Source organism: Syngnathus typhle, linkage group LG5 (assembly GCF_033458585.1).
Source record: "Syngnathus typhle isolate RoL2023-S1 ecotype Sweden linkage group LG5, RoL_Styp_1.0, whole genome shotgun sequence".
Taxonomy (NCBI): Eukaryota; Metazoa; Chordata; class Actinopteri; order Syngnathiformes; family Syngnathidae; genus Syngnathus; species Syngnathus typhle.
In genome coordinates, this window is record NC_083742.1 from 5,797,905 (window position 1) to 5,810,471 (window position 12,567).

At 43.4% G+C, this 12,567-nt stretch overlaps 1 protein-coding gene across 1 annotated transcript; it reads right to left on the reverse strand.

Moving 5' to 3' along the window:
• Window positions 1-782: 782 nt before the first annotated feature.
• On the reverse strand, window positions 783-1,851 carry LOC133154007 (secretory phospholipase A2 receptor-like). Its single transcript, XM_061278376.1, has 5 exons — window positions 1,588-1,851; window positions 1,418-1,524; window positions 1,181-1,293; window positions 1,058-1,111; window positions 783-979 (listed from the first exon to the last, which is right to left on the reverse strand). The coding sequence occupies exons 1-5, from the start codon at window positions 1,849-1,851 to the stop codon at window positions 783-785; spliced, it is 735 nt and encodes a 244-aa protein (XP_061134360.1).
• Between the last annotated feature and the right edge of the window lie 10,716 nt (window positions 1,852-12,567).

The window sequence follows — 12,567 nt, forward strand, 5'->3', positions numbered from 1 at the left end:
CGCAAGACAGCGTAAGACGGCGGCAGTGCGGGACACCTACCCGGCTGGCCGACTAATGGTGGCAGCTGTGGAGGCCCTCCGCGCTTGGCTGCGGAAAAAGGGGAGCGAATATGAGCAAATGCTTCACGCATCCAAAAGGGGCGCTCGGGAGGGACGTTTGCACCTGTTTTGCAGATAGCTGAGATTTTGTAGCTGCAGTCACAGCTTCTTAACAGCTGTTTGTTGTAACGCAATAATGAACAGTCACCACGGCCGTTGCAGAGGGCAACGTTTCCGTAGTCCTGCGGAGGAGATTTTGGACAGAACTTTAGCGTGTTGCATTCGATGTGGTCATCTTCCCGCCGCATTTCCTCACTTGCAGCGTTTTCGTACCTTCTCTCATTAAAGTTTCACTTTGTCAGTCATAGTAGTACGAACATTGCAATAAAACATTGTGCCCACCCTGGCAACCGAAATAAATGTCTGGGGAAAACGTGCACAAAGCAACTAACCCTGAAGACAAACCCGAGCCACCGTCCAGGATATATCATCTTAACGGCCTCCTCTCTAAAATCAGAGGGCCAGTACTTTGTAAGCGGCTGCCCGATGCCTCGAGACAAGACGGATGGATGCCTGCAACATGACTTTTCCAAAGGCCTTCAGCAATCCACTTACATAAGAAGCTGTTCCGTCAGTCCACTCGTAGTTGTTGCCCTTCTTCTTTTCTCCCACCCAAGTATTATAGTCATACACGTGAGCTTGATGAAAGGAAGGAGAACAAGAGCTTCAGGGCAAGAAGAGATTCAGCCAAATGACGACTGTGGCGGTTCTTCTTGGTGCTCACCACTAAGGAATATGGCCTCTAGCTCAGAGTGCATGCTAGTCAGGTGGCCTCGCCGGGCGACACAAAACTTCTCGGAAGCCTCCCAAGTTCTGAGCGTCGCGTCAAAAAAATAGCAATCATCGCCATAAAGGAAGTTGCCATCCTCGCAGTCGGAAGCTGAGGCCACAAAGAAAAACATTGAGGAGGAAAGCATGACAAGATGGTTAACGCGCAATTAAGCGTGCTGGATCTCACTCTTCATTACAGCAGGACCACTATTGGAGGTACACGTCCGTCCCTCCGGGCATCCTGCAAAAAAAGACCCGTCTGGGTATCTTACCTTTCATCATCAACGTGACCACGGACGTGCAGACTTACTCTGCGGCCGTTTGCACATGTAGGCCAACGAGGAAGCGCAGGAGCCAGACATCCACAACCCAGGCCGAACATAAGCTCCTTGGTTGACGTAGGCGCAAGACGCGACAACGGCGCTGTCGGTAGATTATAAAAAGGAACATTATCCTATTTTTCCCTGAGTGCTCGTTCTCAAAAATTGGTTCCAGAACCTTTACGCGTGTCCCCCTGACAACAGCATGCGAAGATGTGACTTCTTACCTTTTATAGCGGTCTAAGGCCCAGTTGGTGTGTGTCGTTGTATCGCCATCAGACCAGATCAGGTCCTGGCTTCCGGCTACAAAGCTACACCAGACGTCGTCGCATTTCTGGGGGGAAAAAGAAAACAGTTCCAGTTGGTGCTGCAGAGTCCACGACTGCTCCCGTCTCACCTGGTTGGAGAGTCCCAGCCAGAAGCGGGTGTTCTCGCCCATGGTGCGCTTCACAAAGTCCTCCTCGGCCGAGGAGGTGATGGAGAGCAGGTCGCCGCCCTGCCAGACGCAGTGGTGCCGGGCCCCCAGCCAACCGTTGGGAGTCATCTCCTTCTTGTAGCAGCTGGAGTCGCTCTCGAGCCACCCGGAAGGACACTTGTTGGCTGAAGGCACAATTTGGGCATCAGGCGGACAGATCAGAGCACACTGATGGAACACTTGCATGTTTTTACTCTGCGCTCTTCATTGGGGGCATCTCAACCAAATGCATGAGGATTCTGTCAGGGGTGGGGTGGGGGATGGAGGGGCCAACGGCCATTGTCACTTTGGCCCCTTCCAAAAACCTGCCTGTCCTTCATTTTTGGGTCCAGCCAGCGCCATGCAGCAAAGTGGAGCTGCTGACTGTTCACATAAAAGCATCACTTACGCCTGCCAAGGGTTGCACACAATTGCTCCAAAGTGATGATACTAAGCTTCAGATGTACAGTGGGGCAAAAAGTAGGTAGTCAGCCCACCAATGGTGCAAGTTGTTCCACTTAAAAGATGCCATCATCATCATCTTCACCCTCAGCAATTACCCCACCCAGCAGTTACGCACGTGTGGCAGATCGATGACCAATGACCTAAGCTCAAATCAGGTCATCACACATTTCACCACTGGAGGGTGCTAAAGCACAACGCAACTCAATCGAATGGAACACGTTGCAACAGTTGGACCGCTCCCCCCTTCTTAGCTCATGAAGAGCCCGTCCTTCCTTATATCAAAGTACAAAGCCAAGCAAGCCAGGCCTGACTGAGTGTTTCATGGAGAAGAAGGGCTTTTAAACTGCGGACTCACTCACTCACTCACTCAAACCTAATAAGCATGGACTGTGAGGGGCAAATGCAATTAGAACACGCACTGAAATCAGAGTCTCATAAAAGTTCTACTCAATTTTGCAATCTTTGAAAACATGATGCCGACACATTTTGATGATGCACAGCGATATTATGAACTGCACAACTGTGTTGCAACTTTTTTGTGTGTGATGATAACAGACCAAACACGAAGGTGTATTATTAATAATATAATTACTACAATATAATTATTAATATAACATAATGATTGATTATGATCTCGATTTAGATCAGAATAACCATGATTTTTTTTATAACAGAGGTTCTAAGAAATATTTATTGTATAAAGGGGCGGCTGTAAGAAATTATTGCTCATACTGTATCAAGGACTGTAAGAAACTATTAATAATAATGACTAATAATGATTGATTATTATTCATTATAATTAGCTCATATAAATCATGAAAATATTCTTATAATAGGGGCGCCAAGAAATATCTTGTCTATATACACATGTGCATAATATATTGTATAAGAAACGATTATTCGTATTTATTATTATTATCATTATTATTAATAATAAATGTATTACTTTTATTATTATCACTATCATTTATTAATATTCTTGTGTCTTGTTGTCATTCTCTGTCTTAAACCCTAACGGTGCAACTCATCTAAGTGTCACAAATCAGCCGCTCCTGAATTCCAAATGTGTCCATGTTTGAGGAGCAAATAAATAAATAAAAATAAAATAAAAAAATACAGAGCGAAGGAAAATCAAAAGCAAACGCGGAAAAGAGAGATGGAAGGAAAAGCCCAGTAACGCGACAGCACATATCAACACATTCGCTTTTCAAACTAAAAGAGCAATTTTAGATTGAATATTTTGAAGTTATATGCTCAACTTCAATACATCATACTGACATGACAGCCAGTGCGCACTTAAAATTCACAAGCGGCTCGTTTGCCGCCGTAGGAAAAAAAAAAAAAGCCAAGACACTTGACTCAACGGCTTTCGCTCGTCATTTCAAAGTCAAATTGCTCATATGTTCGGACATTACAGCAGCCCGCATGAATGATGAAAATGATGATAAAGGCAAACCTCGGTAACAAGAAAGGTCCGGTCCGGTCCGGGACAATAAGCAATTGGGCTCCTCTCAAACCAAGTTGTACAAAGCAACTACATCAAAGTGTCCGAATAATGAGGATTCTTCATCAAAGTTGTTGTCGTCCAAATTTGTGACATTGCAATGATTTTTTTTTTTTTTTTATCTCAGGCACCGTAATGTGAGAATATAAGCAGATGCAGTCATGCTAACTCACAGTACAGTACATTCAATCGTTTCTCCAGCTCTTTACTGTTGTTTTAATGGACTAAAGATACCAATTGCTTACCTGAAGCACATGTCAAATATATGGCAATCAGGAGAAGTTGACACTTTCCTTTCCACATGTTGGAGGAAAATCCCCCTCTCACTGAGGGTCGCAACGAATGCAGTCGGGAGAAAATAAATGGTAAGTCGCCTCACTGAAAATTGCCAGTGGAGTTTAGTCAAGAGAAAAATGGAACTTTGATGCACCCTGCTCCGAGCCAGAGGCATGCCGCGCCCACACGCCGCCTACGTCATACACGTCACATTCAAAGGTAGTCATCTCAAAGCACTCTCAAGCTACGTGGGGGGGGGGGGGGGGGGGGGGGGGGGGGGCGCGCGCGTGTGCGTATGACCAAAAGTAAAAAAAAGGAAACGGCACTATCCCCTTTGATTCCTTTATTTTTTTGTAACTTTGTAAATGTTCTGGACGTGAACAACAGCGAAAAGCAGTCATCTCGTTTAACTGTAAATATAAATAATTCAATCCAAGTGTGAAAGTTGGAATTCTATGAGGTGTCACTCAATTTATGTTCAAGGATAGACAAGACTACAGAAGCTTTTCCATTCACACCTCAGAATTCGTGTTGATATTCAGAGAATGTGAGAAAATACATTTAGCCGACGTGCTTTTGAATGAAAATGAACGATGAGCAAATGAGTCTTGAGAGAAATGAGGGGAAAGCGTCTCCAATTGAGCCTCTCAAGCCTCGAGTGCAAAAGCACAAAACATATGTAGAATACTTTTTAGTCATGATATCTATAATATAAATATGATCGTAAAAAGTATCTTTTTATTGAATCTTTGTTTCAACTCCTCTGTGAACGTGCATTTTCCTTTGGGCGTTGCTTGTAAACACTCGGTGTAGACTGGCCAGGTTAAGCATGTACTTATCCCTTGATGTTATTGTTATGCAAATGAAGTGCAGGTGTCACGAGGGGGAGGGGCTGCAAGTGTCATGGGGGAAGGGGGTGCAGGTGTTTAGGGGGGAGGGGCTGTAAGTGTTGTGGGGGAGGTGCTGCAGTGTCACTAAGATAACACTAGAGGGCGGCATTCGCATAGGAAAAAAAATTGAGATGGAGAGGTGCAGTGTCACTAAGATAACACTAGAGGGCAACATTCGCATAGGGAGGAAAAAAAATTGAGATGGAGAGGTGCAGTGTCACTAAGATAACACTAGAGGGCGGCATTCGCATAGGGAGGAAAAAGAAAACGAGGTGGAGAGGTGCAGTGTCACTAAGATAACACTAGAGGACAGTATTCGTAAGGGGAGAAAAACTGACTGCAGTTGTGAGGGGAGGCTTAGGTGTGGTTTTTTTGTTTGTTTGTTTTTTTGGAGACAGAATGTCTGAAGAAAGGTGTTATGTTGGGACATGTTTGAAATCTAGTATCCTATTTATTTTCTTTATTTTATTTATTTTATCTTATTTCACATTTATATAGAATAAAGTTTGTCTAAGATTTAAGTTGAAGTAAAGTATACTTTAGTATTTTGGTATACTGAGATTTAAATTGAACTATTCACAAAGGCAGCGACTTTGAACTTGCAGATTATAGGGGTTATGTTGGGACATGTTTGAAATTAGTATCTTATTTAACTTCTTTATCTTATTTCACATTTATATAGAAATATCACTTTTTATTTAGTTGAAATAACGTAATTTCGTTTTTGTGTGCAGCGTGTGTTTACAAAATGACAATAAAGTCTGTCTAAGATTTAAGTTGAAGTAAAGGGGAGACATTTAGATTTAGGTTGAACTATTTACAAAGGCAGCGACTCTGAACTTGCAGATTATAAGGGTTTTTTTGGAAACAAAATGTCTGAAGAAAGGTGTTATGTTGGGACATGTTTGAAATTAGTATCTCAAGATTTGAAGCATTTACAAAAGGGGAGAAAAACTGTAAGAAATGTAGCTTTTTAGAGAGAGATGTCAGGACAAAGGAAGAAAACTTGGGTCAACGACTCTGAAGAATGCGGACAGCTGTAAGTTTTTAGAGAGATGTTACGACAAAGGAAGGAAAATTAGGGCCAACGACTCTGAAACATTCCGACAGGTGTGGGTGTCAGGACAATGGAAGGACAGTTTGGGGTAACGACTCTGTACGATTCTGAACTATTCACAAAGGCAACGACTCTGAACTGACTAGAAAATACCGGTTTTTACTGGACTCAACTGTGCTGTGCTATGTCAGAGGTCATTTCTGAGAAAACAGTTGAAGGCTTTATATTTTAGTATATTTGCTGTACTTTTAACATATTACATTCTGTTTAGATAGTTTTAGGAGTAGTCTAACATGTCTCGAGTAAAACACGTGACAAAGGTGTGGTTTTAAGGAGACGGGGGGTGGACCTATGCAAGTATATTTAAGGTCAGGGTTGGTGAGCGCTGAGTTTAAAGCGACGGTGCTAAACTTGAAGCTTAAATCATGATCGCTGAAACGCCTGTTACTATTCATTTATGTCATAAAAATGGCGATGGATTGTTAAATGCTCCTAGGAAAAAACATATGTACCTCAAGCGTATGCAGCAGCCTTCTACGGAGAAACTTGAACAGAGCTGGGACCTGACAACAGAGACTCGATGGGGGTTTAAATTTTTTTATGAAGTCGGGGAGCTATTTTTCTTCATGAAAAGCCGAGGAGATTCTGACGGTAACAGTACTTTTGGCTTATTTTCTTCGAACGACTGGGGTGTGCTAAATCAGCTCCTGCCCCAGGTTTTGACTGATTTTTTAAACGATTACGGTGTACAAGGTGTACTGAACATGACTTGGGTTTCAAGAATTACGGCGAGCGGAAAATGTTTTTTGCGGGTTAAAGTTTATCCACAAACTATTGAGGGAGAAGAAGAAGATGGGGAGTTAGGCAATCTGTTCTATCTAACATTAGAAGCGTTCAATAACGAATGTGGGGTTTTTCAAACATTACTTAATGTACCTTTAACTGAATGGCAAGAAAAGATGCAAGCCTCTGGTGACAGTATTTCGAGGCTCTTTGTCGCAAGCCGTGTCTGGACAAATATCATTGGAGCGAAACGTAAATTGAGTTTAGATTAACCTTACTAAAAAATAACTTTTAAACTCCTAAACTCCTTACACCACACACACACACACACACACACACACACACACACGCGCACACTTACATGCACGCGCACACTTACACGCACGCGCACATGCAAGCCTTATAGTGCGGAAAATACGGTAAATAAATAAAAATGAAAATCCCCCCAAAAATTATTTAACTGCAAGAAGAAAGACAAACTATAATGAAATTTAAATTTCAATCAATTTTAATCGATGGAGTTTCACCATTTATAATGTGAGGAGAGGAACGTGCAAATCATAACTGATTTGTTTTTTGTTTCATTTTAACGCAACCTTCCAATCAACCTTCTAACCTCGCCTTGCAGCCGCAACCCCTGTGGGGAGTCCGCTTCCTCGTGCTCGTCGGGACCAATGGCTTTCGCCATGCTAGCCCCGTGGTGACCATCTGCACGTGCCCCGGCTGGGTGCCCAGGACGCTGCTCACACGTTTGCCTGCTTTGTGATGTTTTTCACCGATTCACGACCACGGTCCATTGGGCGCCGTTGAACTGGACTGCCCTTACACCTGTCGATGGACCCCGTGGAGGCTATTTTGTGTGTTTTGGGGTGTTCTCTTGTATTGGGGGTGCTCGTTGGCCGCTGTTACTTTTTTTTTCCTTTGTCTTTTTAGCTTTGATTTGCTTTGCTGGCTTTTATCTTGAGCACTTTCTGACTTTCTTTGTGGCGTCGTTATGTGGCAGCCTTATGAGAGTTATTGAGTTTCGCTCATGCCATCCGTGTGTCTTTTGTATTATTAAGATTAAGATGGCGGCGCCCCAGTCAGCTGCGGCTGCTGCGGCTCTCGACGTTGCTTTCCTTTGTTGAGAGCCGTATGCGACGAAATTTCGTTTTGTGTGCACCGAGTGCTTACAAAATGACAATAAAGTCTGTCTAAGTCTAAGTCTAAGTCTAATCAACAAAAATGTCTCACTTTGTAAGATGTGCATCAAAAACCGTATTTCTGCTCAGTACAAAGAAACGTTGCCCCACATGCTTCTTGAGATCTCATGATAGGTGATACTGAATATGTCAGCAAAACACAAAGGACTGAGTGAAGGCTCACACAGAACCATAGGAAACATCAATCAGGCCTAGCATTCCACCTTCAGGAGATGTTAAGATCATTCATCATGGCAGGTTGATAAATGTTGAGAACAGCCGCAGGTGTCTTATCAAGAGTGCCAACATGAAGATGTTTTTAAGCAATGTCACCCTCATTAGCGGAATTTCCACAGCCACGGGCATTTAATTATTGAGATGGGTTAAGTGATGCAGTTTGATGGATGGCTCAGAGTCCTACCTTGATAAGGAACAAAATCACGGACTTCTTTTCATTTGTTTGAGTGTGTGTTAAAATAATATTGGTGCTCAGTGCCCATGTTTACTTAATAACCAAAGGTCATTTTTATACAATATGATCAATAACAGTAAAGACATATGCACTGAGTTTCCTTTAGAAAATCTATCAATTTACTGGGATAGGTATTTGAATTTTTGGCAGTTTTAGCATTCAAATGGTAGCAAGTATTTTTAACTTTCAAACTTTTTATACCAAAATGCCTTTTCCATGATGAGTCCTGAATGAAGCTTGCATCATATTTTCTGAAGATGCTAATTCCATTTTTAATAAATATGATTTTATCCTATTCCTTAATATTCCTTTTCCATGAAAACTAACACAAACCCATCTTAATTTTCTAGCACATCCACCTCACAGTGCAAAAGTTGTGGCTTTGATTCTGGCTTTGGCCTTTGTGTGTGGAGTTTGTATTTTCTGACCCTGCCTGCATGGGTTTCCTCCAAAGACATGTATGGTAGACCGATTGAGCACGGCAAAATGGCCGCATGTGTGCGTGTGAATGGTTGTTTCTCTGTGTTCTCTGCGATTAGCTGGCAACCAATTCATGGTGTCCCCCGCCTACTGCCCGATAACTTCTGGGATAGTCTCCAGCATGGCAGTGACCCCCGTCAATAAAAAAATTAAATAAATAAATAATAGACCACCTACACCGGGCATGTCCAAAGTCCGGCCCGCGGGCCAAATCCGGCCCCCCATCAGATTTCATACTGCCCGCAGCTTCGGTCTTATAATCTGCTATTTATGGCCTGCCTGCACTGTCAAACTGAATTTTAAAAAAATCACGAAACTTGAAATTGTAATTCTTCCTATTACCAACAGGTGGCAGCACCACCCCTCCACTCATTTCTGCCATGGTGACTGTAAAGAAAATGAGGAAAGTTGACATTGCTTTCAAGAGAAATGGGAATTACAATAATTATTCACTGAAAATCAAGATAATTGTGTTTGTCTAATTTCTAAAGAGACGGCTGCCTTGTTTAAGGATTTCAACCTAAAGAGACACTATCAGACTAAACATGCTAACACATACGACAAGCTAAAAGGGAGTGACCGTGCCGATAAAGTAAAGCAGCTCCAAGCTGAACTGGCATCACATCAGTGATTCTCCACGTGGGGCTGTGAGTCAAAAGTAAATCAAAAGTAAATATTACTTAATATTAAATATTACAAAGTGGCCATGTTAATACTGATGATGTTATGAACCTGTAGACGTGACACAAACTATTACTTTCTGAAAGATATGTAAATTCACTTGTTTTCAGTTTTAATAATAACAGACAACTTTGCATTACTTGTAACTTCTGTTTAAAATGTTCATGAGGCGAAAATAATTTGAAACTCATAAATTTAAGGAATTTCATAAAGTTTGTTCAATGTTGCTTGACTCTTCTGAGATGAATAAAAGCATTTGCATGAAAGCATTTGCATGAAATTTTTGTAGTTAAAAAATGTCCGAAAAAACGATTGGCCCCTAGCCCCCTTCACTTTATCAAATCTAGCGCTCCATGCAAAAGGTTTGGACACCTCTGACTTATACAGTCAGACCAACTTGGAGAGGAAAGGATGGCGACGCTGGCATGTTCCCTCTCCCATCTGCTTGTCAGCGCATCTTCTTCTTGCCCAGCCACCAGCAATGCTTGAGGTCCAGTCATCTCTCCATCGATGCCGCCTAACTGCTACAGCACACTTGTCAAAGGGCCACCTCTCCACTTTCCCCTCTCCTTCATTTCAATAAACATGGAGCTGCAAATGGTTGTCCCCGACTGATTCGTTACATCGACTGCCTCAAAGAAGCCCAAATTCAACTGCCACAGACATCAAGCTGGAATTAAAACCATCCATTCTTCTCAATCTTCATTAATAACAGTTAAGAACATAAACAATTCTCCCGAATGTGAAAATGATTGGCGTCACTTTCATTTCTGGTTGCATCTCTCTGGTACTTTGCATACTTGAGTAACTTCTTTATTCTAGCATCACAACTTTCTGTGTGCAATGAACACGATATTTTGAGCTGCTTATGCTCTTGGTATTAAAAACATTCAGGTTCCTGATTTTCTCAAAATTGACTGTTCTTGTAAACGACTTTATTTAATGTTCCTTCTTCTTTGTTTCACTTCGTAACTACATTTTGCCCAAAATTGTCATGAGCACAAGTAGGGAAAAAAATGCCCAGGGCTACAACACAGCAAAAATGGGGCGGGCTTCACCAAGATAAATCTTTGATATCATCATGTGGGCAGCGAGTTTGATACGCCATATCAATACGTGATATTGCAATACTCCATATACGTGCACAAATTGCAAAGGACCCTAATTTGCCTCCGTATATTGGGTCTGTAAGAGGATGCAGTCAGGTTCCATGGGTGAAGGCCCCGCCTCCAGGCATTCACCTGCAGCCACTGCCCCAAGTCTGGCTCGAGGCTGGGGCCCCAGTATCCCACATTCAGGCGCTACAAACTTTTTGTTTATGTCCATTCTAGTGTGCACACCTACAACAGGAGTAGTAAATATTCTCTGTTGTTTTTGTACTTAACTATTTTCCTGTATATTTATAGCTGAAAATATGCAAATACTGACTGTGCATTACCATGGTTTAGCAATTAGTAGACTATGGTGTGTTCTGGGTTCCATACTGAAGGTTCAGCACTCTGTCCCAGAGAACCTACTGCGATTATCCAAGGGAATTGCGAAAATAATTCTAGAAAGGCGGCGGCTCGGTGGCGCACTTGAGTAGCACGTCCGCCTCACAGTTAGGAGGGTGCGGGTTCGATTCCACCTCCAGCCCTCCCTGTGTGGAGTTTGCATGTTCTCCCCGGGCCTGCGTGGGTTTTCTCCGGGCACTCCGGTTTCCTCCCACATCCCCAAAACATGCTTGATAGGCCTATTGAACACTCCAAATTGTCCCTAGGTGTAAGTGCGAGGGAAAATGGTTGTTTGTCTCTGTGTGCCCTGCGATTGGCTGGCAACCGGTTCGGGGTGTCCCCCGCCTACTGCCTTATGACGGCTGGGATAGGCTCCAGCGCGCCCGCGAACCCCGTGGGGACTAAGCGGTTCAGCAATTATCCAAGGGAATTGCGAAAATAATTCTAGAAAGGCGACTTCACTTTATCAGCAAAGCAGCTGTGCCATCTCCATAAAAAAAGTTTGTGTGTGTGTGTGTGCGTGTGTATGTGTGTGTGCGTGCGTGCGTGTGTGTGTGTGTGTGACTCAGTAATTACGAATTAATTTGTTGTAACTACCTCTATTTGCATGTGAATCATCACAGTGTTCACTTATAATATATAGAGACTGAGGACCATAAAACAGAGTTAGGCAAAATACCCAGATGTGGAAAAGCACTCCGACTGATATTTTAACTCCTTCCAAACCTTTCTGGAAATAATTCCTCTTTCAAATTTGACTTTGTGTGAAAACATTCTTGAAAAGGAGAATGAGGACTCCAACAGGATATAGGCTGTTCTGGTGACTGTGATTACAGTTCTGAGAATATTACCTTGTAAAAATAATTAAAGACTGGTTTACAGTGGGTTATGGTTAGATAAGCACAACCCTTGTTTTCCAAGTGTATTTTGCCCCAATAATTTGAAAGTTATTGTACATGACTTATTCAGACACAATTCCAATGCTTAATGCTCGTGCCTTTTAGTTCTTCTTTACCTTTTGAACTTCTATGGGAAGCAATGCAGGGCTTGAGTCAAACAGCCATTATCCATCCATCCATCCATCCATCCATCCATCCATCCATCCATCCATCCATCCATCCATCCATCCATCCATCCATCCATCCATCCATCTTCTTCCGCTTATCCGGGGTCGGGTCGCGGGGGCAGCAGCTTCAGGAGGGACTCCCAGACTTCCCTCTCCCCAGCCACTTCATCTAGCTCATCCCGGGGGATCCCAAGGTGTTCCCAGGCCAGCTGAGAGACATAGTCTCTCCAGCGCATCCAGGGTCGTCCCCGGGGTCTCCTACCGGTGGGACATGCCCGGAACACCTCCCCAGGGAGGCGTCCAGGAGGCATCCTGATGAGATGCCCGAGCCACCTCATCTGGCTCCTCTCAACGTGGAGGAGCAGCGACTCTACTCCGAGTCTCTCCCGGATGACCGAACTTCTCACCCTATCTCTAAGGGAGAGCCCGGACATCCTGCGGAGAAAACAAATTTCGGCCGCTTGTATCCGGGATCTCGTTCTTTCGGTCACGACCCATAGGTCGTGACCATAGGTGAGGGTAGGAGCGTAAATCGACCGGTAAATTGAGAGCTTTGCCTTTTGGCTCAGCTCTCT